Consider the following 26,238-nt stretch of genomic DNA (forward strand, 5'->3'; position numbering starts at 1 on the left):
CTCATTTTAGATCTCCCACTCTTTTTGCGGATGACAAAGCAAACGGTAGTGCGCGTTGTGATCAGAAAACATCTGCCAGTCACATCCCAGTCACTTTGAAACCCATTTCCACGATGTGTAAGATGTAGGGCTACCACATCTTTAAATTACTATTAGTATTATTTAAGTTAACATAATAAAATACGTAGACCTACACCACAAAAACTAGTTGAGGATAAATTCGTTAAAATTGGGCGATTCCAGTGTTATAGACGTAACATTTGCAGTCAAAACTTGAAATATAAATTCTCAGAAAATGCATTTAATACCAATATTTTGGAGTCAAGACATTAGAAAAATATCAGTCTACACATTAAATTTTATATTTAATATGAGGGAAATACACATGTGACGTGACGTGACAGAAAAAAATCTTTACCTTTTAGGTGGCAAAATATGTTTTAGTAATTCTTCTATAAATTACACTGTGCAAACCAAAAGATATATACCCACCGGATGAATAAAGATCGGCCTCCACAGAACATAACATATTATTTTTATTTTATTTTTCGTGTTCGCATTTATGTAAAAAAACAAAAAAAACAATGTTACGGGCGTGACAGTTCTCCATTTCGGACATGACTGCTCTGAAAGCGACTTTAAAAATTTCACAGAGACCTCAAACAGAAAGCACAAAGCCTTTCTTTAAAGTGAATTTCGTTTTGTATTAATTGTATCTTAATTTTAATCAATGTTTCATCTGAATTTAATAAATAAGAAGTAAATATAGTAGAAAATAGATAATCACGGAGGCGCGGGCGAGTGAACTGGACTCTTGTCTCATAAATGAACCGAAACTCAGCGTAGGGTAGCCTATGCTACTTGCCTCACAGACCTGAGAAATATATAGAAAGCTTGAAATGTCTACTTTTAAACAGAACAATTCAAAACGAAGGAAAACAGACTGCTTTCTGCTTATGAAATGTGCATTTCTCTCTGGCGCGTTCTGAGAAGATCGCGACACATCGTCAACTTCATCTTTGCAGTCGACACAGAAAACAGTTGTTTATTAATAAACAATTAAAGTGTTTCCTTGCTATATTTGACATATTAATAATCATTACTTTTGCTGGTTCTTTGTGACAGCTTTTAGATGCTTTATTGGCAGCCCCACCCACATGTTGAACGAGTCACACCGCATCAGCACCGAAAACATGATTTTTTTCAAATCTAAAATCAAAAATCGTGATACGAACCGAATCATAGGTTTGGTCTATCGTTACAGCCCTAGTAAGATGAGAAAGCAAGAGTTTATGGTTTAAAAAAAACCAAACAAAAAAACCAATGGCTATCTGAACATCTTTGCCAAGCGCAAACCAGTACAGAAGTAGGCTAATCAATAAATTATCGGGGAGGGTCATGCCTTTTTTCACAAACATTTGGAGGGTCATAGAAAAATGTATTGCTGGCGAAGGGAGGGTCATGTCTTTTTTGACAACAGATCTCAAAACTCCTCCGGTGGCCCCTTAAATACACACTAAAAAAAAATGGTTCTTCAGCGGTTCTTCAGGGGTTCTTTGTGGTGGATAAGGTGCTATATAGCACCACTACCATTTAAAGAACCTGTTAAGCCCAGTTTGGTTCTTCAGCGGTTCTTTAGCGGTTCTTTGGGGTGGTTAAGGTGCTATATGGCACCTCTTATGGTTCTACATAGCACCATTTGACAAAGGTAGGTGCTATATGGCACTTAAAGTGGTTCCCCTATGATTACAAGCCAATGAACCACTTTTAGTGCTATTTAGCACCATTTTTGTTTAGAGTGTAAAAAACGAACAGTCCCTTAGAGAGATTGATTCATCTCACGAGTCGTTTGAGAATCATTGAAAATGTGGTGATGTGCAAATGTATATTATGAGCAAATTAAACAGTTTTTTTTTTTTTACCTTTGATGCATGTAAAGCTGTTGTAGGAGACATTAGGGAACTTTAAAATAGCATAATAGGGGCACTTTAAAATTTCTCAATGATTCCAGTATATTTGCTTTTTGTAAGTGAAACTTTTTTTTTAAACTCTTTCCAGGTTTAGCGATGTGGACACACTTAACATAATACGTCTGCTAATGCCAGATTTTGCTGTCTTCCTGTCTACACTGTTCATCATTCGCCGGTGTAAGCCCAAGAAGCCACATCACAGTGAAAACAGCCGGCAGCTCTACGAGACTGAGGTAATGAACAGCTAGTCTTGTTACTGTAGAGCGGTTCTGCTCAGTCCTGCTGCTGCAGGTCCAGCTTTCTGTGAGTCAAATCTAACACACCTGGGCCAGTTGATCAAGGACTCTGGGTTTACTTGAAAATTAAAGCATGGCTGGAACTTAACTTTGCCTAAAGGTTAATTGATTAAATCATCCAAAACGTACTGGCTACTTTGTGTTGTAACATAAATGATTATAAGGAATAATGTTTTTTTTTTTTTTGCTGTATTTATTTTATTTCCATTTTTAGTGTTGGCTGCTTTTGTCCTGTGTCCTTATTTGACAGGGTTCCGAAGAAGAGATTTCAGACTCAGAATATGAAGGGGAGAGTGGAATATCTGAGGGTTCCTCTTTAGACACCTCTGCTGAGAGCACCGCTCCTGCCTCCTCTCCCGACATTCTGCAGAAACTCATCATATTTATGACTGGTCTGAGACTCCTCATGTCTTCTGTAATGAACACTGCTGGAAAAGTTTTGGTTACTGTTCTATTAGGACTGGCAGGTAATGCATATAGAGATGAACGTGTGCATGCATTCTGGAAAATGTTCTATAGATGCAGTCAATGATGTTACATATTTTGACAGGTATAACATTTCCCTCCCTGACGTCAGCACTATATTTCATGGTGTTTCTTGGCCTTGTGTGGTGCTGGGTATTGGACTACCCCATCTCTCTGCTGCACTACAGCTCTTTGTGTGTAATGATGACCATCTTCAGTGGAGGACACATCCTTATCCTCTACTTCTACCAGCTGCCCCTCTTCCAACAGCTCATTCCTCCACAGGATGACTTTGCCAGGTGCAGTTCCCCAGACAGCAACACAGTGTCGGCCCAGATCTGGCCCACATCTGGCACGCGTGGAATCCACATACTGTATACCAGATGTGGTCCAGATCTGGGCCGACACTATGTTGCTGTCTGGGTCAGATCTCTACTAAGTAAACCAATATCATTCAGTAAAAGCCAATTTTATTGACATCAAGCATGCTGTACAAGTGTGTTTTATTATGAAGAAGCATAATCACTTCACTTGTTCAGGAAGTAAAGTATCCTACGCATGTGTTTTAGCCGATTATGATGTATTTAGTTAAATAAAACACATGTAAGGGATATAGTATTGATGTTTTACCTTGGGTACGAGCAAGAGTGAGTCTGCAGTGTATTCGGGAATAGCGTGTGCAATCAGGGCAACAAATTAATGGAAATCCACTGTCTCCTCAAAAGAGTCCATTTGCAAGCAGCAGAAAGCCATCTTATGCTTCTCACACACACAGACAGTAAACCTGTGTTGTTTACTCAGCTACGCATAATAGCACCAAATTAATAAAAAACACAATATATTGTCCCGCATTCGGTTTTCTATCATGCGGCGTGCACGTTTGCGATGATGTAAGATGCACGCAAACGCACCAGAGTTCGATAGAATCAAGTTGAGTGTGGAACTAGACCAACGTTGTGGGGGGTGCCGGGAACAATCGCGCCCGGGCTGGGACCGCAGCAAACGAGCCCAGTGTGAAAGCACCCCTAAACATGAACAGAACTCAAAACATGACACCAGTAGAGTCCTGGAGTCTTGCAGGGTCAAGGCACATTGAAGCTGTTGGTCCAACACCTTACTAAAACACATTCAGCATCTGTTTGCATCTAATATCTATGTCTGTTTACCAGGTTGTTTGGTTTGACAGCGCTCATCCAGACCAACATGTCAGAACCGTATATCCTGGCTCTGCATGAAGATGGCAGCTGGCCTGCAATAATGAACCCACTAATGCTCCTACTGCTGTATTTTTCAGTCATGAGTCTACTACAAAAGTGGAATCAATCTGTTGAGGAGGTACTGTAATGCACTTCACACACGCACAGACATGAGGCTACAAAAAAACATGTTTCTATGTGGCGGGTGTCCAAATCTGCTCCTGGAGGGCTACCATCATCTTCTGCAGAGTTTAACATCAGAAATATGCATTTTTCAGCCACCACTGCTGCATCTAAAAGGAATTGTTATAGTTGTTTGGGTGTTAACCTTAGGGATTAGTCTCAATATGGGTGCAGGGCAGAAATTGCCTGTGGATCAATGAGAAGTCCTGCCTATCTAATGTTTGAGGTGTCTGTCAGTTGTCTTAGCATCCTTATCTGATAATGTTGGACAATCTAATCGAAATGTAGCAAACCTTTCTTCACTGTTGCAGTCAGAGAGGGAGCCCTATCATTAAACTGGGCCCTAGAATGTGCTGTTTGCTACACAGGTGTGTTTTATTAGGGAGACATCTAATGTGTTCAGTGCTGGGGCACTTCAGGACCAGGGCTGGGAACCACTGCTCTAGCATATCCAAAATGCCACTACCTAACTTGTTTTTAACTCCTGGCAATCCTGTAATCGAATCTCTTAATTATATTACTGCAGTCACTACTGCTACTTAATGCAATTGAGTAAATCTGTTTTATTTTGCACTCCAAAAGTAGTGCTGAAAACACTGGGAAAAAGGCAATTGTGTACATGTTTGTCTATGTATCTGCATTTGTGACCCGAATATATACCATCCTCAGGAACATGTTGAAAACTATTCTGAAGACTGCAGCATCCAATCAAGCTTCTCCAAAATGCACCATTTCCCCCCTGAAAGAAAAGAGGTAAGATATAATTTATCAATATAAATAAAAATTATTATAGATAGAATTGCTCTCATGAAGTTTCTGTAAAGACTATCCATTTTGAGCACACACAGCAAAATGCGCACTCGTCACTATATTCACAGGACAGGCTCCAAGAGCAGCGATGGGAAACACTGCCATTAGGTGATGATCACGAGCAATAGACCCTTATTAGTTACATAGTTCATAAAACAGGGAAGGTCTGTTACTTTCTTAAGCCTTTGTGATTCCCATGCCACATGGCAGTCAGTGATGACATAACCTTCTGGAGTCTGTGCTATACTGCCTCACCAAGCTTGTGAAGTAGGCATATTTTATCTATAAAACAATCTGTCACGAAAAGTGAACTCTAGGCTAGTCCAGTAGAAACCAAGAACAGTTTATTACAGAAAAAAGAAAAGAAAAAAGAAAACAGATGATGACTTGGCTTGCCTAAACTGTGAGACTGAGACTCAACGACAGAAGGCTGACACAAACAAAGCTCGGAAATTGACAGGAATCATGAGGTCTGTAAGTAGACAATCACTAATTGGCAAACAAGAAACAGCTTTAAATAATCATGGGAATAATAAACAAGAAAACTACAAAGGGATTCGCTCCCTGGAATTGCAGATGCGGACTGTAGAATGCACTGAATAACGCAGATTAAAAGACGTGGAGAAGCCGAAGCATGCCACCATTTTAAAAGTTTTAAAGGGGACTAAGGCGAAATTCTGAATTTGTGAACATATTATGGAGCTAATCAGAATTTTTGGGTACACAACCACTTACTGAACAGGTGGGGACTGTGTTGAGCAAGAAAGAAGACATTGTTCAGCAGAGGACTGGAGGACAACATAAACATGTTGGGCCTACATGAGGCTGCAGGGCAGTTCTGCGTGGGATTACGGCTATCGATCACATAGAGCTTACAGGAGGGGGCAGGATATATACTGTATGTCTGGGGTTTTTTTGTGGCGTAAGGCCATTTGTGAGGCACCTTGTGCTCTAGGTCTATGTATGGTGTTAAGTGGTTAATAGGTAACATAGTATAGACCCTTTCCAAATAATTTGAATATCATGGAAAAGTTTATTTATTTCCATAATTCCATTCCAAACGTTAAACTTCCATAGATTATAGATTCAGGGCCCACAACTTAAACGATTTCAAGTATTTAGTTGTTTATTTGTACATAATTTGGGCTTCCAGCTCATAAAACCCACGAAAACAGGATTTCAAAAAATTTGAATATTACATGAAATCACACAGTAATTACACAGTGATACCATGGTCATTGAACCAGGTTTTGATTCTTTTGGCAGTGTGGGCAGGTGCAAATCCTGCTGGAAAATGAAGGAAGCATGAAGTGCTCTGGAAATGTCCTGGTAGACGGCTGCGTTGACTCTGGATTTAATAAAGCACAGTGGACCAAAGTCCTCTTTTCTGATGAGAGCAAATTTTGCATCTCATTTGGAAACCAAGGTCCCAGAGTCTGGAGGAAGAATGGAGAGGCACACAATCCAAGATGCTTGAAGTCCAGTGTGAAGTTTCCACAGTCTGTGTTGGTTTGGGGAGCCATGTCATCGGCTGGTGTTGGTCCACTGTGCTGTCCACTCAACGCAGCCGTCTACCGGGACATTTCCAGAGCACTTCATGCTTCCTTCAGCAGACAAGCTTTATGGAGATGCTGACTTCATTTTCCAGCAGGATTGATGCATCTTCAAGCATAATTAGAGAAGTTACTTGCAGTACTACATCGTACCATTATTGAAACATCTGCTTTCTGTGCTGTTGTTGTCATGTTTTAGGCTATGGTGTTGGTGTGGAAGAGGACGTGGCAAGACCACGAAGGTTCTGGGGTGGATTCCCTGATTCTGGAGGATGACTACCCAAATTGCTTGGCTTTATCTCCATACACACAGAAGATCTCTTATTGTTCATTAAAAAGTAATTAAATATAGAAAGTCTACATTATTCATGTGTACATTTTGCCCAAATACACACAAAACAACAGGACAGAAGAGAGTTTGAGAACAAGATCAGCTATGACTAAAGGCTAGATGATAAAACAGTGCATAGAGGAGCTGGGAAGGAGGTGGGTTGATGTGCTGATATCTGAACTATTGCTAAGCTAGATATAGTTTTGTCATTGCAACAGTCACAGATACATATACAGGTAATGGCTTGCAAACGTCAAACTCCTAAAATATTTGAGATTTACACTCTGTTCACATCTATTTATTAAGTTTATTTTGTTCACATTTTGTTCACATTTTAGAATCTGTGTGTGTGATTGTGTGTTAAATGCATGTACAGAATATACTGTGGAGAGTGAAAGCAGTGACGGAGGCAATGACATATTGAATGACGAGGACCCTGTACCTTCCACTGATCGGCCTGGACCCAGTGCCTTGATCCAGCTGGGACAGTTCATCATGAAACAGAGCTATATAATTGCTCTCATCATCGCGATGGTAACGTAGTGTTTGCGGGCAGAATAGCCCTATGTTGCTTCATGCTTGCAGTATAATCTGAGTATTTTCTGACCTTTTGATATTTATAGATGATTATAGAGAAGGAAAAAACTGTTCATATTCTTATTTTTCCGTATTTTTCAACATAACACCTTTACAGGTTGCTCAGAATGGGTGGTGGCTAATCAGTGGGCGTTTTCAAACTGGGATGGGTTTTTTTTCAATCATCTGATCAAAACGCATACATGACATATAGAAGCTGTGACAAAAGCTGTATTTTAGACCAATATCCAACATATTTAACTAATTTATTTACGAAAAACAACAGTGTGTGGAATTTCTTGCACTTCAGATAAAGCCAAAACCCCTGCCTGGCTGCAATCACTCCAGCACTCCTTGAGTACCTCATTGCTTTTATAAAATGGTTACCCCACAATACAAATATTAAAATGCTTTATGATCTGTTCATGAAAATACATTGTTCCAAGCAATTTCTGTCCTTGTTACCTAGGATAATTATCAAAGTTGTTAATGAAAGTGAAGTGCATGTCACTAATGATGTTGGAGAGTCTGGCCATTAACAGAGCAGCTTATGATCCAGGGTTAGTTTACTTCAGACGCATTCAGATCCAGTCACCATGACATATTTCACACTATATATAACATTGAGCAATGCTTTTTTTACACTCATTAATTATTTTTTATTTATTTTTTTGCAATGGAATGTTTTCTATATAATATATTTATATAATAAATAGATCACAAAAACTGTGGAAGCAAAACAGCTAAACATAAAAAAATAAACCTACATGCTTCAGCCATATTATCTTTGCTAGTGTAACCGGTTGAATGGTCCTAATATGTTTTTATTATTAGAACGTATGCCCTCTCCCGGTCTGCACACTTCCCAAATTGGAAGACACACCCACTCGTGTCAAGTCTTGTTCCATGAAATTGAGGGCACTTGCTCTTCTTCTGGACCGAGGCCTGTCAAGTTACATGCTTGTTTTTCTGTATATGTGTGCAGGTATGGAGCATCAGCTATAACTCATGGCTCACGTTAATATTACTGGTGTGGTCATGTGTGATCTGGATGCTGAAGGATCGGCGGCGGTTCGCTATGCTTAGCGCTCCATTTCTTGCTGTCTACGGGACATTGCTGCTCGTGGTTACGTTCATCAGCCAACTCCATCTTAACCACATTGACATTTTCCCTGCTTTACCGAAGGTTGTGTTGATTGACTTTGATGTCTGTGGTTATCCAGTGCCCTGTGTGCATCTTGCTGCAAAGGTATGACAATTTGTGATAGAGCTTAACAAAGTGTTCTCAGTATAGAGCTGCACGATTAATTGTTAAATGAATTGTTCAATTGTGTTGTTATTCCTGAATGACAACAATTTAGCTACGTCTATTATGATCACAGTGAAGAGTGAGAGCAGTTGTTATGTATATGTCTGAAATCACCACATATGCCCTTAAATAGGGCAATATTTGAGGGGACAGCCATTTGTAGTGGTGTCTGAAACCATAGTGGACTTTATTGAGCGAACTCATTCAATCCCACAATGCACCGCAATAACAAGTTTACAACTAATGTACATGCTACACCCGCAACTGAATAATCCATCCATCCATTTTCTAAACCTCTGATCTAATGTGGCTACAGCATAACATCATACACGTTTCAATTCCTTTTTACTTGATTATTCAATTGTTTAATTAAGATTTATCTTGAACTTCTCATGGAAATGTGCAATTATTACATTATAACAATATATTTAAAACTTTAATATTAGGTTTTATTAATCTTGATCAATTGCAGATTTTTTTTAAAATGTTTTTTTTAATCGATTGACAGCACAAATTTTTATAAGATTTGTTATAGATATGTGTGACGTCCCATATCTGTTTTACATTCTAATGATTTCTTTGCAGGTTTCTTTTACGTTTAGTTTCTGGATTTTACTTAGGCAACGGCTGAAGGAAAAAAAAGAGGAGCTACAGAGCACAGATGATTTAATGGAAGTCAAAGTTCAAGCATGTATGGATATCTTTTTGATCTTTTCATTAATTATTATTTTTAACAGAATCTGTGCATGATATACAGCATGTGGTTGTTCTGCATTGTCTGATTAGGGCTGGGTGAAGTCACTATAGATTTATAGGTATAACATAAATATGTGATTTAAAATAAAAATAAAAACATTATTTGGGCTGCAACTGTTTTTGCAAAATACATGTAAAATGTGTTAAGATGATTGAAGGCCACAAAACAAAGGCCACAGGAAGCAGATGCTAAAACCTAAACGGTCCCACTTTATATTAAGTGGCTTTAAGCACTATGTACTTACATCAGAAAATAAGTACATGTACTTACTGTGTCCATGATGGATTATAAAACACTTGTGCTGCTATTGAGGTGTGATATGGGTAAGGTTAGGGACAGGTGTGGTTTAAGGGTGGGTTAAGGTGTAAGGGAAGGGTCAACAGTGTAATTACAATGTAATTACATACATTAATTACAGCTGTAATTTCATGCAGGTATTTTCAAAATATAAGTACAATGTAAAAACATGTATATACCAGGGTGGGAATTATGTAATTTTAGGGGCAAGGCCATTTGGCCTCCACCTTTTCTTTTTTTTTAGGGGCACCAAGGCCATATGACAGGGCACAAAGGCCATTGAGTACAATTCGATGGTTTTCCCATTCAGATTGATACCATAACATCCTAATTTGGAATAAGACATGGATTATGACTTTTTTAATAAAAAAACATTTTTTAATGAGAGAGAGAGAGAGAGAGAGAGCGCCATTACATCCAGAAGGTATACACCATCACACAACAATAGAAACAACATAAATGCCAATAAAAGCATTCAGAAACACCACAAATGCCAATAAAAGCATTCAGAAACAACACAAATGCCAATAAAAGCATTCAAAATATTAATTCAGTCCTCTATATCATGTGAGAATGTGAGTTATTAATTATGATTATCAAAGTTTACATTCAATATAGGCTATAAACACATTTTGTGTAAACATGTTATAATTTGCCTATATATACATACATACATACATATACATATACATATATATATATATATATATATAACATAAATTGTAAGAATATGACTAAAGACTAGTACTAATAAATAAACATTAGGCCTATGCTAAAGTTATTAAATAGCAGTCCCAAACTAGTTTTTGTTGTTGGTATGAGCCACTACAGTCATTTAAAAATATAAAAAATAACACAAAGGAAAAAAATAGTGGCATTTTGGGGTTAATATGGAAAGGACAGTTACCATGGTGAATACACAATTTTAACAATAACTGTTAATGAAACATGGAAACTGCTCCTGGTGAATAGAATGAAAATCATACCTGCATTACTTTTATTTCGTGTAATTTACAACATAACGGCGTTGCATGCTCGTAGTTTCTTTTGCACTTGATCAGTGAGGCGATACAACGCGCGCGCCGCCGCATTTGCGCGTGCAATTGAAGAGTGTGCGCTACGAGTACAGGATAACGGCTGACAGGACAAGAAAGTCCGTTTTTCTGAGGTGAAAAACTTTATCTCAGCGTACACTTATGTCACTGCCTGGTAGTTCCTATTGTGCTGGGTTTTCTGAAGTAGTCATGATTCGCCTCTCATAACATAACATGCTCTAAACACGCACGCAGAGTGGAAAAGGAGGCGCGGGGAGCAAGGATCAGCGCAAATTTGAACTATATCGATATGCGATATGGTCTAATTCCATATTGCATTTAAAAATATATCGATATATTTTTTATATCGATATATCGCCCAGCCCTACACTGCACCTGTGTGAATCCACGAACTAATTGAAGTTCAGAGACTACTTGGGTGGCTCGCTGTAATTCAAAGCAAGCCCACTATGCCGTACTGGCGCTTTATACATGGAACTTGGACAGGGCCAGGGCACACAGGCCACTGTGGCCGTACGATGATTTTTTTTTCACGGGGCATGAAGGCCAAAGTGTAGGGCAACGGCGGCTATGGCCGCGTGGCCGCGGTATAATTCCCACCCTGGTATATACACAATAAGTCCATTGTATCAAATTATTAATTTCAATGTAAGTACATAGTACCTATAGCAACTTAATATAAAGTGGGACCCTAATTAATACTGTATATGGGCTAGGTGTGTATTACATGATTTTAATGCACAAGTGGAGTGAATTATACAATACAGACTATTTCAAAGCAGCTTCACAGTAATAAAAAGGAACAAACAGTAATGATGCAAACTGCTGTAAAGAAGAGCTACAGAAGACTTCAATGTTGATTCAATTCAGTTCGATAACAGTATCAATGTTGCAAAATTGGTCAGTTATGAAACAAAGTTGATTGCAGTTGAAGAGTAGTTGACAGAAATGGAGAAGAAAACCCTTGTGAGAAACAAGGCTCAGTGGGGTTGACCAGCTCTCTCCTGGCCAAAGGAACACACATAGTGGGATTTAATCCAGGCTGTCAGATTCTGGATTGATTCAAATGTTTCCTCCAGTTCCTTCTGCTTGAAGATTGATATGCCATTTCCTATATTTAGTGGGAACAGTAGAAGCTGGCCATAGGGGTCTGTGCAGAGGACTTGTTTGGTTCTTGTTGTCTTTGCTGAGGGTCTGTGCCAAGGGCTGTCTAGTGGACTAGGTCTTCACAGGAGATCTGTCCTTAGGGCCTGTCAAAGTGTCGTGGTCTTCACTGACATTCAGGGCTGAGTTGTGGCCGCGGTTGTTTATGATGGTCTTAGCTCGTTCAAGGTCTTCTCATAGCTTAGCCAAGCTAGTTTTCCAAACTGAAAAGTGCCCCGAATCAGCTTATTTAGAGAAATCAGCCGGATGGCTTAGTGCAGGCGCTAATGGATCCTATGATGTATCTCGTAAATTACTCCACTAATAATGCCCAGAATGGTACCAAACTTCTACAGTAGTACAAATAGGTTCTGTACTCTGAATGCTACTGCTAACCCGGATGTCAACGTCACTTCAGTGGTTTGGGAAAAGCACGTAAAAGTCCTGCAGAAAGCGATGCATAAGGATGTAGTGTAACGACGCCCAGTTCCAGAAATGCACTAATATTTTGTTGGTAGTACCAGTTTGCAACAATTATTAGTTAACACTAAGTTGTTAACACTTTGGAAAAAATAATAATTCGTCGTTACACTACATCCTTATGCATCGCTTTCTGCCAGGACTTTTACGAGCTTTTCCCAAACCACTGAAGTGACGTCGTCGTCCGTGTTAGCGGTAGCATGAGCCGTCAGGCAGAGTATTATTAAAATTTTTGTTTAAACTTGTTATAACCCACTTGTTATTTGCTTTTTTTGTCCACTTTTGACCACTTCTGTCCTGATTTATTAGAGGGGAGGGTCTATGTGTTACACACAATGTTTACGCATTAGGTTAGTAGGCGGAGAGTAGGCGGAGAGTAGGCGTTCTTTTGTGGCAGTTTGAGCACATTCGACCTCTTGACTGAACTATGATAGCAATCCGGTAGAGTCCTGGAAGTGGACAAGCTCAAAACATTTTAGACCCCATTTACACCTGTATTTAGTGTCGTCCACTTGTGATCAGATTGAAGAAAATGCTCCTTAATACCAGGTGTAAACAGGAGCTTAGACTTTAGTTACAGTTTTTTTTAAATCCAAATTTTTATCAATTACATCAATTTCAGTTGATGTCAAGGGATAGAAAATGCTGCTGTTTCTATAAATGACAGTAGATGAATATGTCTTTAAGTCATATGTCTTTCATGTTTGAAAATATAACATCTCAAAATAATCAATATATTGTGGAAATGTGTGTATATTTCTATCACAGGTGACAACAGTCAAAGCTCTCAAATGATGACAGTGTTTGGAGGATTAGTGAAAGGCGTTTTGGTGAAGTACTGGATCTTCTGCTGCTGCTTCATGTTCTTCTTTGTCAGTTTCTCAGACAAAGTGGCAGTCTACAAAATTCTCTATATCTGCTTATTCCTTTTCGGTGTGGTTCTGTACGAGGTGAGTGTAGACCATGTATCAACCTTTTCACAACCAGAGTTTGCTGATCCATTTATTAGCCAACCTGAGGAACCTCTAATAAAATTTGCTTGTTTTTCTCTAACAATTCAAAATAACTGTCCTTAATTCAGACACTCAATGTCATGCTCACCAATTTCACTATATATATATATATATATATATATATATATATATATATATATATATATATATATATATATATATATATATATATTAGGGGTGCGGTTCGATACGATACACTTGTGTCACGGTTCGGTACGGTTCGGTTCGGTACGTTTTCCATAGGCTACAGCAAAAATAAATAAATGCCAGAGAAATTTCCTTGAATACATTTTTTTTATTATTATTATTTTATTTAATGAAACTAACATCATAAAGTATGATTTTTTTTTTTTTTTTTTTTTTTTTTTTACTGAGCAATAATGGAGCTATACTTGACTCTTCTTATGAGCATATAAAACAAAACAGCTCCTTGGACAAAATGAAATGTAATATTGTAGTAGTAGGCTATTATAAACAAAGGTTTATTTTAGTTCAGATTAACATTTGAGGGCAGCAATTGTATTTATAATGTCAAAATAAAACAGACGTAATGTTACTTGAAAGCATTATAGCCCACTATTCCTGACAAACTTCCATACTTGCAGTTAGTGTTACTACAGTAAATCTATTCCACGGTGAATGTTGCTGATCTGTGGACACCGGATAGTTCATTCATGGCACGATGTTTCTTCCTGGTTTCCACGTCAGCGATGTTTGATCCGTTAATAACAGAGAAATGTGAATGTTTCTCACTAGATCTCGCAGCGATGTTATTACTTCAGTGGCGAATTCAAAAAGCATTTTCAAAAGCAAATTCAAATGCTTTCTTTACTGGTCTGGATCTCTTAGCGCTGTGTGGTGTTGCTTGATCAGGCTCGCGCATAGGGCTCGCGAGTCCCGCTTCACAGGTCAAAACTGATAAACGGTCCACACAAACACAATAAGAGTAGCTCAGTTTCGTTCCTTACATTGCATTTGCCAGTTGATGTTGTGGTCGCGCCGGCCTCTATGAGCGCGCTTGCCACCCGCGACGCACCTTCATTTGAAATAACGAAATTTTGGTCGGCAGAAAAAAGGCTAATGCGTACCGAAAACCGAACCGAAAGCCTCGTACCGAACGGTTCGATACGAATACGCGTATCGTTACACCCCTAATATATATATATATATATATATATATATATATATATATATATATATAATATAAATTATGTAAGAGTTAGAGATTTTGGGCCTTATCTTGCACCCAGCGCAATTGACTTTGTACACCGACGAACATTCCTATTTTGCACCCGCGCACAGCAGACTTTTCCCTCCAATTAGGTAAATTAGGGAGTGAACTTGCGCTCCTGGGGGCAGTTCAGCGAAAAGAGGAGGCGTGTTCCGGCACAGACCAGGAAAAACCTAGTCTAAAGTCAGTGGCGCGTTAACACGTTATTCAGATGCTATTTTAACGGCACATACTTGGCCATAATGTAGCGTGTGCACAACGCGCATACATTTTGCTTATCTCATCTACACACAGACGCAGCAGTTTCCATTTTTGCAAACCATACATAATTACAAGAAAAATATTCCACACAAGGGAAATCACTGTGGTGTCCATGAAGATGTGAAAAAATAGGCATAAATCTAGCTTACACATTTACCCAAATTATCATACGCCTGTTTAACCGAAGCTAATTTGGGTGTGTTTCTCCATCCCCAATGTCACTTCTCTGTGTTTTACGGCCCTGACGAGAACGTCGGTCTCCTCGGCTGTGAACCGCTCCTGGCGTGCGTCTGGCAAATCCGCCGTTATAATAGCAAGCCGCCATGGAACAAGCGCGCCTGCTCTTAAAGGGAATGTGAGATAGCGCTCTGATTGGTTTATTTCACGACTCTGTTTCAACTAAAAAATGCATTTTGGGGGCCTGAAAACACAAGCATTTGCAAACCAGTTTCAAAGTGCAAGTTTTTGAAAATGATACCATCATGGTCTCAGTGTAAACTACAAAAATGTGCATTTGTGAAAACGGTGACATCATGTGTATTATGTGTTTAGTCTATAGGCGCGTAGTGTAGTGTTTCTTTACAAAGTGACATCGCCATCTACTGGCCTAGCAGCAGAACACAGCGATTTTTGTCGTTTTCACTGATCCATGTGAGAACGTTTTGAGAACATTATCTTCTGTACACGAAAAAAGCAAAGAACGTTTCCAGTTTTAGTACATCGTTGACATGTAAACGTACCCTTAATCTTGTTCTAATGTTAGTGAATTTATTCACTATTATTTCGAGTTTTCTAAATGAGCAGCCGCATGCAGGAGGTTAGCCATTTGCATGAAACACGACCAAACCATCTCCATATAAGGGTTTTATGCACAACCTTTCCTTTACAACCTGTTGTCAGTCTCGTCAAACGTATGCCACTCTCGTCAGATCCTCAAGCAGTGCCAAGTGTGTCATTCTCAAAACCAGTTCAAACACAATACACATCTTTTATACAGATCCAGATTGCAGACCTCATACACATAAATCAGCTTTATTCAGAGAAACCTTGCAGCTGAAACTATAACACAGGTTTCCTTATGAAATATACTCAATATGAAATTAAATTGTATGATTTATTTTTTTATAATTTTTTTTTTTATAAAAGTAATATAACATAATATAATCATGTTAAGATGATATATAACTTCTTAACAAGATTATAAGTCCACACAGAGAAAGTGCTTTTTGCGTACGTTTAATTTCAGTTGTTCCTACATTTTTCTGTAAATTAGTATACATTTATGTACTAAAGTTTTTCGTTAACCATGATTTGTTTGTAAAAACGATCGTACGCAGATTTCACGTGCAAATTTGTGCGTACGCATGCTTCGTGAATGAGACTTGAGGCTCTTTCGAGCTCGTCACAGTGTCGTAACGCTGTCTACTAGCAGGAGCTGACCTGGCCATTAGCGAGGAAACTCGCTTTCAAATTTGACTGAAATTTTAAATTTCTGTAAAGAAACACCCACTTTTCACCATCCAATCATTTCCAGATGCATAAAATAAAGTCATTAGACTCCCTATCTTTTTGTTTTTGTTTTTTTGTTCTCTCATTGATTTTAATTTCATTTGGAAATGTCACATTACTTAAATAAAATGGGTTGTGAATTCTGTTTAACTTGAATATTGATGTAACTGTTTTGTCCAGGTGCATTATGAAGTATGGAGGAGTCAACTGAAGAATTTCTGGGCGGTTGTGGTTGGATACTCTATGCTAGTTTTGATGCTGATCTACGTATACCAGTTTAAAAGTGTCTGTAACCTGTTCCAACAGATCTTAGGCATAACAGAGGAAAGGTAAGTACTGCCATGAAGGTAATCATTTCTTAGAATCATTTATGAAATTAACAGGGCTTTGGGGCAAAAATGCCACCAAAAATGACTGAGTTTCCTGATAGCATGTATATGATTATGAGACAGCTTATACACGTGAAATCCGTGTGTTCACTCTGTCAGGTTACGAGACCTTGGGTTAGAACAGTTTGACACCGTTGAACTATTTGCACGAATCTTACGGCCGGCCTTCTTCCTTCTGGCCTGCATTCTTCAGCTGCATTATTTCAACTGTGACTTCCTCTCTGTAACCGATCTTCAGACAGTTTCAACGAAGAACAGAACAAACAGGTGTGTCAAAATACGCACACACACAAACACAATGCATCTTTGTCTTTTGGACTCAATAAAATAATTGTGAGAGAACTCAATACCATCAGAATAAAAACTCTGCATACTCCATAGCTTCAAACTTTTCTTTAAATTTGATTTTTTTTTTCCTATGATAATCAGTTCCATCAGCAGTGAACTGAACACACATTCTCCAATGGCTAATGCTAACTCACCTGCCTTTTACACTGCAAAATGTATTCTTAATAAATTGTTTTGTATAATTTTCCAATTAAAACAAGATGAATTTACTTGAGAAGCAACATTGCATTAATGTCTATTAATATCTGGAGATATGATTTCAGAGAAGAAGATCTGAAGGAAACACTGAAGGGGATTTTTGATATGTGAGTATTTCACCTCTTGCAGCGGCTTTAAATAGTTTTCTTTTTTTACTTCATTAAAAACATTTTCCATAATTAATTGAACAAAATCAACACAATAAATTGACAGCTCAAATATATTATTTGTTTTCCTCAATCATAACTGCATCCTTTCAGCCGAGGTGACTGGTGATTTGTGCATTTATTAAATACAACCTGAGTTTTCTTGATCCTGAAGTCATTCCTCATCTTCCCCCTCTAAAGCACCTTCATCTTTTGTGCGTTATAAGAACTCCTGTAATAAACTGACTTTCTTTTTCTTTTCTGTTATATTCACTGCAGGATAAGGAACAACACTGAGAAACTGATGAAATGGTGAGTGAGGTTTAGGTTTGCAGGGCTTCAGGTGAGAGTTTATTAGAGAGTTATTCAAGTCTCAGAAACAGATGGTCCTTTAAAGCCATTTGCAGAACAAAATTCAGGTTTAATGTGTAGCCTGGGCTTCAGTGCCTTACTCAAGGGCACAACGGTTATAGTGAATGGAACATTTCTGGATGAAGAGATGTGATTCTTCTTACACTTTCTGAATATGTTTATTAGTGGTTGCAGTCCAGAAAAACACAGCTGGTTTTCGGCTGTGGAACAATTGAACGTTGCAGCCCTTAAATTATGACCATTACGAAAAAGACTTTCGATAGATGCTTTTGATTTTTTTAGAAATAGAAGTACAGCTGGAAGTGACAAAATATTTTTTTTAACTTGAATAAATTGTAAAGAATCTGAATGTACATTGATTTTCTGTTGAATTGCATTTCAGTATTATTTTTGTCCACGTGCTGAGTGACGTGTAAACTGACTACAGATCACAGAAATGCTGTTTGTTAGTATCTCCCCCTTCACCCTTATTGTTGAATAAGATGCTTTGTTTTAACTTGCTGCAATTATTTTTTTCACTGTTCTGTCCATACTTTTTTGTTGTTTTTAAACATTTTGACCCATGTGCACTTTTCCATATTACAAAAGTAAATGGGGTTAGAAAACACCAGATGGCGCTGTTCCCCAATAAAGCAAGCAACTGAATGTTCATTCAACTGCATTGTTTCAAACTCTCAACACATCTCACCGTGGAGGTACAGTATGCATGACTCTGTCTTTCTCCCTTAAAGGGTGAAGGAAGGGCAGCTCCGAGGAAAAGGTGGTGATCAAATACATATTTCATCTTCCTCCTTGGACAAACATCATGAAACAGAATTAGAAGATGATGGTAGGTACAATTCCTACCTGGACAATTTGGTTTAAAATGCACCACACAAGTAATCCATACAACACGTTCTGTGTGAGAAAGGAAATATGGAAATAAAGTCGAAATGTTTCGAGATTAAAGTCGAAATGTTTCGAGATTAAAGTCGAAATGTTTCGAGAATAAAGTCTTACGTAGAAGTTGTGTGTGTGCTTGCCGTTATGTCACATTGCCGCACAGGCATTCATGCGTGTGCGTGTGTGTAAATACATGCGCTTGTGAAGTCGAACTGCCGTCTATAATAGACACCGTACGTTCTGGATACATTTTAAGTGCATCATTCTGTATCCAATCATTTGGCCGGATCCCGTGATTTCCTCAAATATAATAACCACTGGTGGTTGAGGAAAGATTCCCTGAAATGATTGTAAAGCGCTTTTAAGTGTAGGCCTACAGTAGACATATGAAAGCGCTATATAAATGCCTCATTCATGCATTCATTCATTCATTCATAAAGCTGGATATCTTGATCCAGTCTGACAGTATATTTTATAAAGTCCTATAGCCTAATGTCATGTTGTAGAATATCCCTTTGTTGAAAGCCCAGATAAAAGTAAAAAGCTATTATTTTGTATAGATCCAGTTTACACACACACACACACACACACACACACACACACACACACACACGCACATGAATGCCTGTGCGGCAATGTGAAATAACGGCAAGCACACACACAACTTCTACGGAAGACTTTATTCTCGAAACATTTCGACTTTAATCTCGAAACATTTCGACTTTAATCTCGAAACATTTCGACTTTAATCTCGAAACATTTCGACTTTAATCTCGAAACATTTCGACTTTAATCTCGAAACATTTCGACTTTAATCTCGAAACATTTCGACTTTAATCTCGAAACATTTCGATTTTAATCTCGAAACATTTCGACTTTAATCTCGAAATGATAGCATTTTTTTTTTTTTTACATAATTTTTTTTTTTTTTTTGATTTTTTTTATATTTTTTTTTTACGGATTTTTTTTTTTTTTTTACGTTGCGGTTCAGGGCTTCCGTATATATTAGTGCTGGGCAACGATTAAAAATTGTAATCGCGATTAATCGCATGATTTTCTTGCGATTAATCGCATTGTTACGAGCAAAATGTAATAATGAATTCTAAAGTAGTGTATATAGCAGATCTAAATGTACTGCTATATACACAAAAGTGCAATAACATGTGGTTTGCAAAAACTTTAAACAAATAGCCTAATGTGCTTTTTACCAGCAGTATTCCCTTTACACAGTAGCAATGAAATATTTCTTGTAAATCTCAACTTAAACATTAATGTAATCAAATAAAATATTAAACCAAAGCTATTTGCCACTGCCAGGGCATTACCTTTTATCTAGCTTGTTAAACAAGTTACCATCAGAGTCCTGTTTTCTTTTTTTTTTTCTTTTTTTCTTCTGAACAGGTATCTTTCATCAGGGAGCAGCAGAAACAGTCAATGTTCAGTAGCAAGTTTCCCTGTTACTGTGCGTTCACACCAAACGCGAATAGCGCGTCAAATTCGCGTCTACCGCGTCTAGTTGGACGTTTGAACATTTTGAATCCATTCGCGCGTCCAGAGCGAAACTGACCTGCGTAAAAAGCAAAAGTTTGACGCGAACTGGACGCGCGAATGAGGCGAATTCGCGTCCACCGCACCGCGCTAAACGCCTCATTCGCGCCGTAGGACCTTGCATTGACTTTAACATTGAAATCACTCGCGCCAGACACTCTATTCGCGTTTGGTAGAGTGAGGAGAAGTGGTCGAGCACAAGGTGCAGCGACAAGCGAGTGCGTTCCCGTGAAACTGTCGCGGTTGTGCGCACACGCCCGCCCGCTGCCGAAGTTGAATTGTCTTGATCTTTTTGTAAACGACGTGCAGCACAAGTCATTGGAAGAGAGACTCTCGCTGTTTGTGAGTTTCCTGAATCTAAATAGTTATCAGGACATCAACAGGAGGGAATTCACATGGCAGAGCATCCCCGCTAAACGCCGGTGAGCAACGGACTTTCAAAATAATAATAAACTGCGTTAACGTGCGATAAAAAAATTGTCGGCATTAATTAATAAATGCGTTAACGCGATAATAACGCGTTAACTTGCCCAGCCCTAATATATATATATATATATATATATATATATATATATATATATATATATATATATAAATAAATATATATATATATATATATATATATATATATATATATATATATATATATATATATATATAAAAATATATATATACTTAACTTTACTGGAGATCACAGGAGAATAAATGGTAGAAGCACACGAAAACTGCAAACCACACTAAATGCAAACTAAAACCCACCAGGAGTGACTAAGACACAGGGCTTTATGCCGCCTAGTAAATATGAGTTTCCTAGGTAAAAATTGGACATGAACGCCCTCTGGAATGGGATGTTAAATATTATTTTGGTTTTAATAAGATTTTCCCAATAAATAGGCAAGAATAAACCTTTGTGTCCTCCATGATCCCCATTGCAATGGGATCTTACAAATGACAAGACAATGAGCTCCATCTGAGGACTGAGGACTTTCTTGCTGCCTCATGGTACACCAGTTGTCAATGGTGACAAGTGGATCAGCTGGTAGTCTTGATTCAGTATACTGTTTGTAGGCCTTTGTCATCGGGATGTGGAGACTACTGGCAGTTACTTGATATGCACAACTTGTCCGTGTGATATGGGATGCGTTCCGGAAGGACTCTGCAACTCCTTTGGTAGCTATGTTGGCTTGGACAAGGGCTTCCACCCAACCACTACCTTCTGGCAAGTCCCCTAGTATCTTGAGAGCTGCCATCTAAATATGCAGTCCTCCTAAGACAATGACAAAACGATCTTCTCCATGTGTAATGGGCCAACTTCACTGTATTTGTTTGGCTATTCTGTACAGAGCCTGGTCCGCAGTGACAACGGGTACTTGTCCTGGATTTATCCTCTGTACTGCTTGATTGATGACATTCATGGCTACTGATTTGGAGTCATCAGGGAATAGGGGAAGTAGATCTGAGATTGCAGGGGTGAGCTCCTTTGGTGTCAGCTGATTGACATGAATGGCTGCCCAGTAGATCGTGCTCTACAGGTTGATCTTCCAGGGAAGGCTGCACTGAGAAGTATCAGCTGCAATAAATGCTTCCCACTTGTGTACACTAACATAATAGACAACTTCTGCCCAAGAGAGGGAGAGCAAATTAAGAGTACCTGAAATATGCCTGAAATTTCATTCTGCGTCTTCTCAGATACTGCGATATCATTGAAATCCTCACATTATCACTGAATTCACCATTAACTATTCACCTGAATGGTTTATGATGTTTTATATGGTATCATTGTGATCCTTGGCCAACAAAACATAGGGGTAGACATCACAGTTTCCATGTTATCATTGGTTCAGGAGATATCATACAAAATACATAATTTGGTTATGGTGGAACGCAAAATGGCCGCCACAAGGCGTTTTTGTGATTGGCTCCATTTCTGAAAATGTTCAGGGCCGCAAACTCTCATAATCACATATCACCTGGACGATCCGTAATAATAGCAGATTTGGCAAGCGACCCAGTGTGTCTGTATTTGTGCTCTGGAGACGTCAAAGGTTAAAAAATTAATATGACCTCACGTTGTGTCACTCACGTTTGCACACTGCCTCCGAAACTTTCGTCCGTCATAAAAAAATTCGGATTGGGTTCGATTTTCTGTGTTTTTCACATCTGTAGCAAGCACTTTGAGAGGTGTTTTGACAATTTAGAGCCGCCGAATCACAAATACGAAAAAAAGCATTATAATAATTAAGCAATGCATTATATTGAAATAAGCAGAATGTGTGCATGTTTTGTAGTGGACGCAGTGAACCACTGGCTGGTGGTGGTGGACAGGGTGCATGAGTTGATCCTGCGTGCTGTTCTGCTGTTCTGGAGAGGTCAGGAGGTGTTCTGGAGAATACTGGAGCTCCACAGCTTCAAACTGGTCTCCACAGGCATCATCTGGGTTTGCGTGAAGGAGGTAAGACATAAACCAGTGTACATCCTACACAAACCTTACATTAGATTAGTTGGACATGCAGTAAAGCTCAACTAGCACCTATACACTGTTACTTACACTCTTAAATGCTATTTGTATTTCAGGTATCGCTGATGAACTTTTTGTTTTTGGTGTTTTGGACATTTGCTCTGCCATATCCGAGACTGCGGCCTTTGGCCTTCAATGTGTCTTCTGTTTGGGCCTGTGTGATGGTTGTGTGTAAAATGATGTACCAGCTAAAAAGTATCAAACCGTCTGAATATTCTTCAAACTGCACTGCTGTAAGTATGATTTATGTAACTGCTGACTTGGAAACATCATTTTACTGTTATATTACTAATGCACCAGCAATTCTTACACACACACACTCACACACAGTCTGGCAGCCCGCCATAGTCTAATCTGTTTTACCACAGTTTCATGATGAACAGAAACATGGAAATGGCAATGTTTAATTTTGGCTTTACACACATACATATGCACATTGTTACCACAGAAACTTGTGCATGCCAGTGAGGTTTGTTTGATGCACACACAAGTTCGGAGTTCAGGCCTTCTTGGAGGTCCTGGGTGGAGGTCCTGGGTGGAGGTCCTGGGTGGAGGTCCTGGGTGGAGGTCCTGGGTGGGGCCCTGGAAGGGGTTCCACCTGGAGACTCCATAGTTCTGCAGGGCGACTTCAACGAGTGCGTTGCTTCCCCAAGTAGAGGAGTTCAAGCACCTCAGGGTCTTGTTCACGAGTGAGGCTAGGTCAGAGCATGAGATTGACAGGTGGATAGGTGTGGTGGCAGCAGTAATGCGGACATGTACCGGACTGTTGCGGTGAAGAAAGAGCTAGGCCTGAAGGCTAAGCTTTCGATTTACCAATCGATCTATGTTCCAAACCTCACCTATGGTTACAAGCTCTAGGTAGTGACCGAAAGAATGAGATTGTGGGTACAAAATTAGTTTCCTCTGACCCTGAGAGACAGTGCGATACTCAGACCTTCTTGAGAGACTCAGAGAAGAGCCACTGCTCTTTTGCATGGGAAGGAGCCAGATCTGGTTTGGGATCTGCTCAGGATCTCTCTGTGGAGGTGTTCCGGGCATGTCCAACTGGGAAGAGATCCCAAGGCAGACCCAGAACATAATGGAGTGATTGCTTTGGGATCCTCCAGGATGAGCTGGATGAAGTGGCCAGGGAAAAGGACATATGGGCATACTCTCTTAGACTGCTGCCACGTGACCCAGTCCAGGATAAGCGGTGGATAATATGAATGAAATATTAATTTTATTTTACAATGCAGTTTTACAATATAAATGTGTTTCTTGTCTAATGTATGATAATATAATAATAATAATAATAAAAAAATATATAATAATTTATACCACCATAAAAAAAAAAGAAAAAAGAATCCTTTAAATGTCCAGGTACAAGTCAATGTAAATACTTGTTTATTTTGCTAAAAATTGGTCAATAAAGAGAGGTTGGAGCTCAGTGTTGCCCTGAAAGTGCATTAGATTAATGCATTTAATATGTACAATATTTTCATTTGGAAAAGAATGCCCAGTATTCATCCCTGACTACTGGTATTCATTTCTGGCTTTTTGCTTGGCATTATTTGGGATAGACAGTCACTGTATGTGTGCATGAAAAGTGATCTATTACCGTAACCAAAAGATAAAAAGTTAAACAATATATGATCTACACATTTTGTGTCCTTTTAAATGTCCAAATTTATATGTCGAAATTCTTTAATAGTCCGACCTTTCCAAAGGGCCTGTCATCATCTAATGAGAGTTGGACTGCTGGTAACAGAGCAGAGCTATTGAGGACTTCAGTTCTGTATGTGGCTCCAGTAGATCCGGCGATGTGGGTTGGCGGACTGAGGAAGTGTGAGGATCGCATCCTGCCCTGTCTCTGGGTATTCTGCTACGCATTTTTTATAATAATATTAATGATTTTTTTTGGAATACGTTTTCCAAAAACCCCAAATGAAAAAGCATAACCATTTTGAATGATTCATATTGCTGATCTAGGGGAATTATATCCTAGCATGTCCTGTTTCACCCAGAAATGTCACATTACAGAATTTAAATCTGTTATGAATGGAGCTTCATGTTGACTTTAAGTAAATTGTCTATAAATGCAGACTGAAGAATAATGTTTTTATTTTTATTTTTTGGTGATTCCAATAGAATCACCTGTTAATTTTAGGCCTCCTTGTGTTTGATGTGACTGTCCATCGCCACCAGCTGCATCACCGACTTCAGTACGGCCTTAAAGCAACATACAGCCGCATCATATTCCAGGGTGTGACGCATCATAATCTGGACCAGGGCATTCTGCCCTGCCTCAGATATTTTGCTAACTATTTCTTCTACAAGTTTGGTTTGGAGGTACGTAAAGTTAATATACAATACTTTAATAGCATATATTACATGACTAGTTACGTTTGAGTACAACATAACCTTTTTTTATCTTTTGATGTCTACCATCTCATGCATCCCCTAATGATTTGGTTTTTTGGGTTAATTTGCAGTAAACTACAGACTCTTCTTTGCTGTTTCGTGTTTTACAAACAGCACTGCAACTGAAACAATTATAAGTCAGAGTAACCAACTAAAAATAGAGACACTAACTTCGTTACATATTCACTAGCTTACAGTTGCTTAGACAAAATGATCTGCATTTCAAGCAAAAAGCTATTTTTCTTTCAAGTAGCATAGTGTGAAATTTGACATACTTTGAGTGTTTTAAGTTGGATCTCAAATCTCAAATTTAGGCTGAAATTAAATTTAGATTATGATAGTTGACTACAATAACAATGTGTTACTTGAAATAAAATGAACATTAACTGAGGTAAAATATACAAATAATTGAACTTGAAAGCGCCTGATTAAACTAATTAAACTGATCAGTGTGGCTGCACAGCGAGCAGCTTAGAGGAACATCAGAAATGTTTTGGATGTCTCCTTTATACTTTGGGACTAAGGGGGTGTTTACAAGATACCCTTTACAACTTCATTTACACGACAACGGCATTTTGGAGTCTTGAAAATGGGTTTTTAAAATGATATTGTTTCCGTATAAACTACAAAAACGCAAATTTGTGAAAAGGATGACAAAGTGCGCTTGCCTATTATGTGTTCAGTCTATAGGCACGTCATGTTTCTTTACAAAGTGATACTGCTAACTACTGGCCTGGCAGCAGAATACAGCATTGTGTATTCTGCTTTGTGTACCAACACAATACCATTGTGGATCTGCTTGAATGGGGATCGTTTTGACAATGTTGTCGTTTTTAGTATACCGTTGTTGTGTAAACGTACCCTAAACCTTTGAAACCTTTAGCATTTATTTAGAAGAGATTCAGAAAGGTTATAAAGTTGAAAAAACTTTACAGATTCAATATCTATTTTGCATTTTTTTTTTTTTGAGTAAAATAATTATTCAGTATGTTATGTTCCAGC

The 26,238-nt window shown here is 38.5% G+C and overlaps 1 protein-coding gene across 1 annotated transcript in view; it reads left to right on the forward strand.

Annotated features, from left to right (window-relative positions):
• The window catches only part of LOC309503494 (piezo-type mechanosensitive ion channel component 2), a 127,433-nt gene that overhangs the window by 17,863 nt on the left and 83,332 nt on the right, over positions 1 to 26,238 (forward strand). Inside the window, 19 exon segments of the mRNA XM_082176334.1 lie at positions 2,059 to 2,203; positions 2,517 to 2,733; positions 2,817 to 3,030; positions 3,901 to 4,066; positions 4,780 to 4,863; positions 6,673 to 6,811; positions 7,181 to 7,338; positions 8,366 to 8,629; positions 9,275 to 9,380; positions 13,190 to 13,371; positions 16,616 to 16,764; positions 16,924 to 17,091; positions 17,436 to 17,477; positions 17,796 to 17,828; positions 18,620 to 18,717; positions 22,607 to 22,770; positions 22,893 to 23,069; positions 24,543 to 24,689; positions 24,964 to 25,164. Of these exon segments, the coding sequence (XP_082032460.1) occupies positions 2,059 to 2,203; positions 2,517 to 2,733; positions 2,817 to 3,030; positions 3,901 to 4,066; positions 4,780 to 4,863; positions 6,673 to 6,811; positions 7,181 to 7,338; positions 8,366 to 8,629; positions 9,275 to 9,380; positions 13,190 to 13,371; positions 16,616 to 16,764; positions 16,924 to 17,091; positions 17,436 to 17,477; positions 17,796 to 17,828; positions 18,620 to 18,717; positions 22,607 to 22,770; positions 22,893 to 23,069; positions 24,543 to 24,689; positions 24,964 to 25,164 (2,854 nt within the window).

Source organism: Leuciscus leuciscus (genome assembly GCF_965113295.1).
Source record: "Leuciscus leuciscus genome assembly, chromosome: 7".
Lineage (NCBI taxonomy): Eukaryota > Metazoa > Chordata > Actinopteri > Cypriniformes > Leuciscidae > Leuciscus > Leuciscus leuciscus.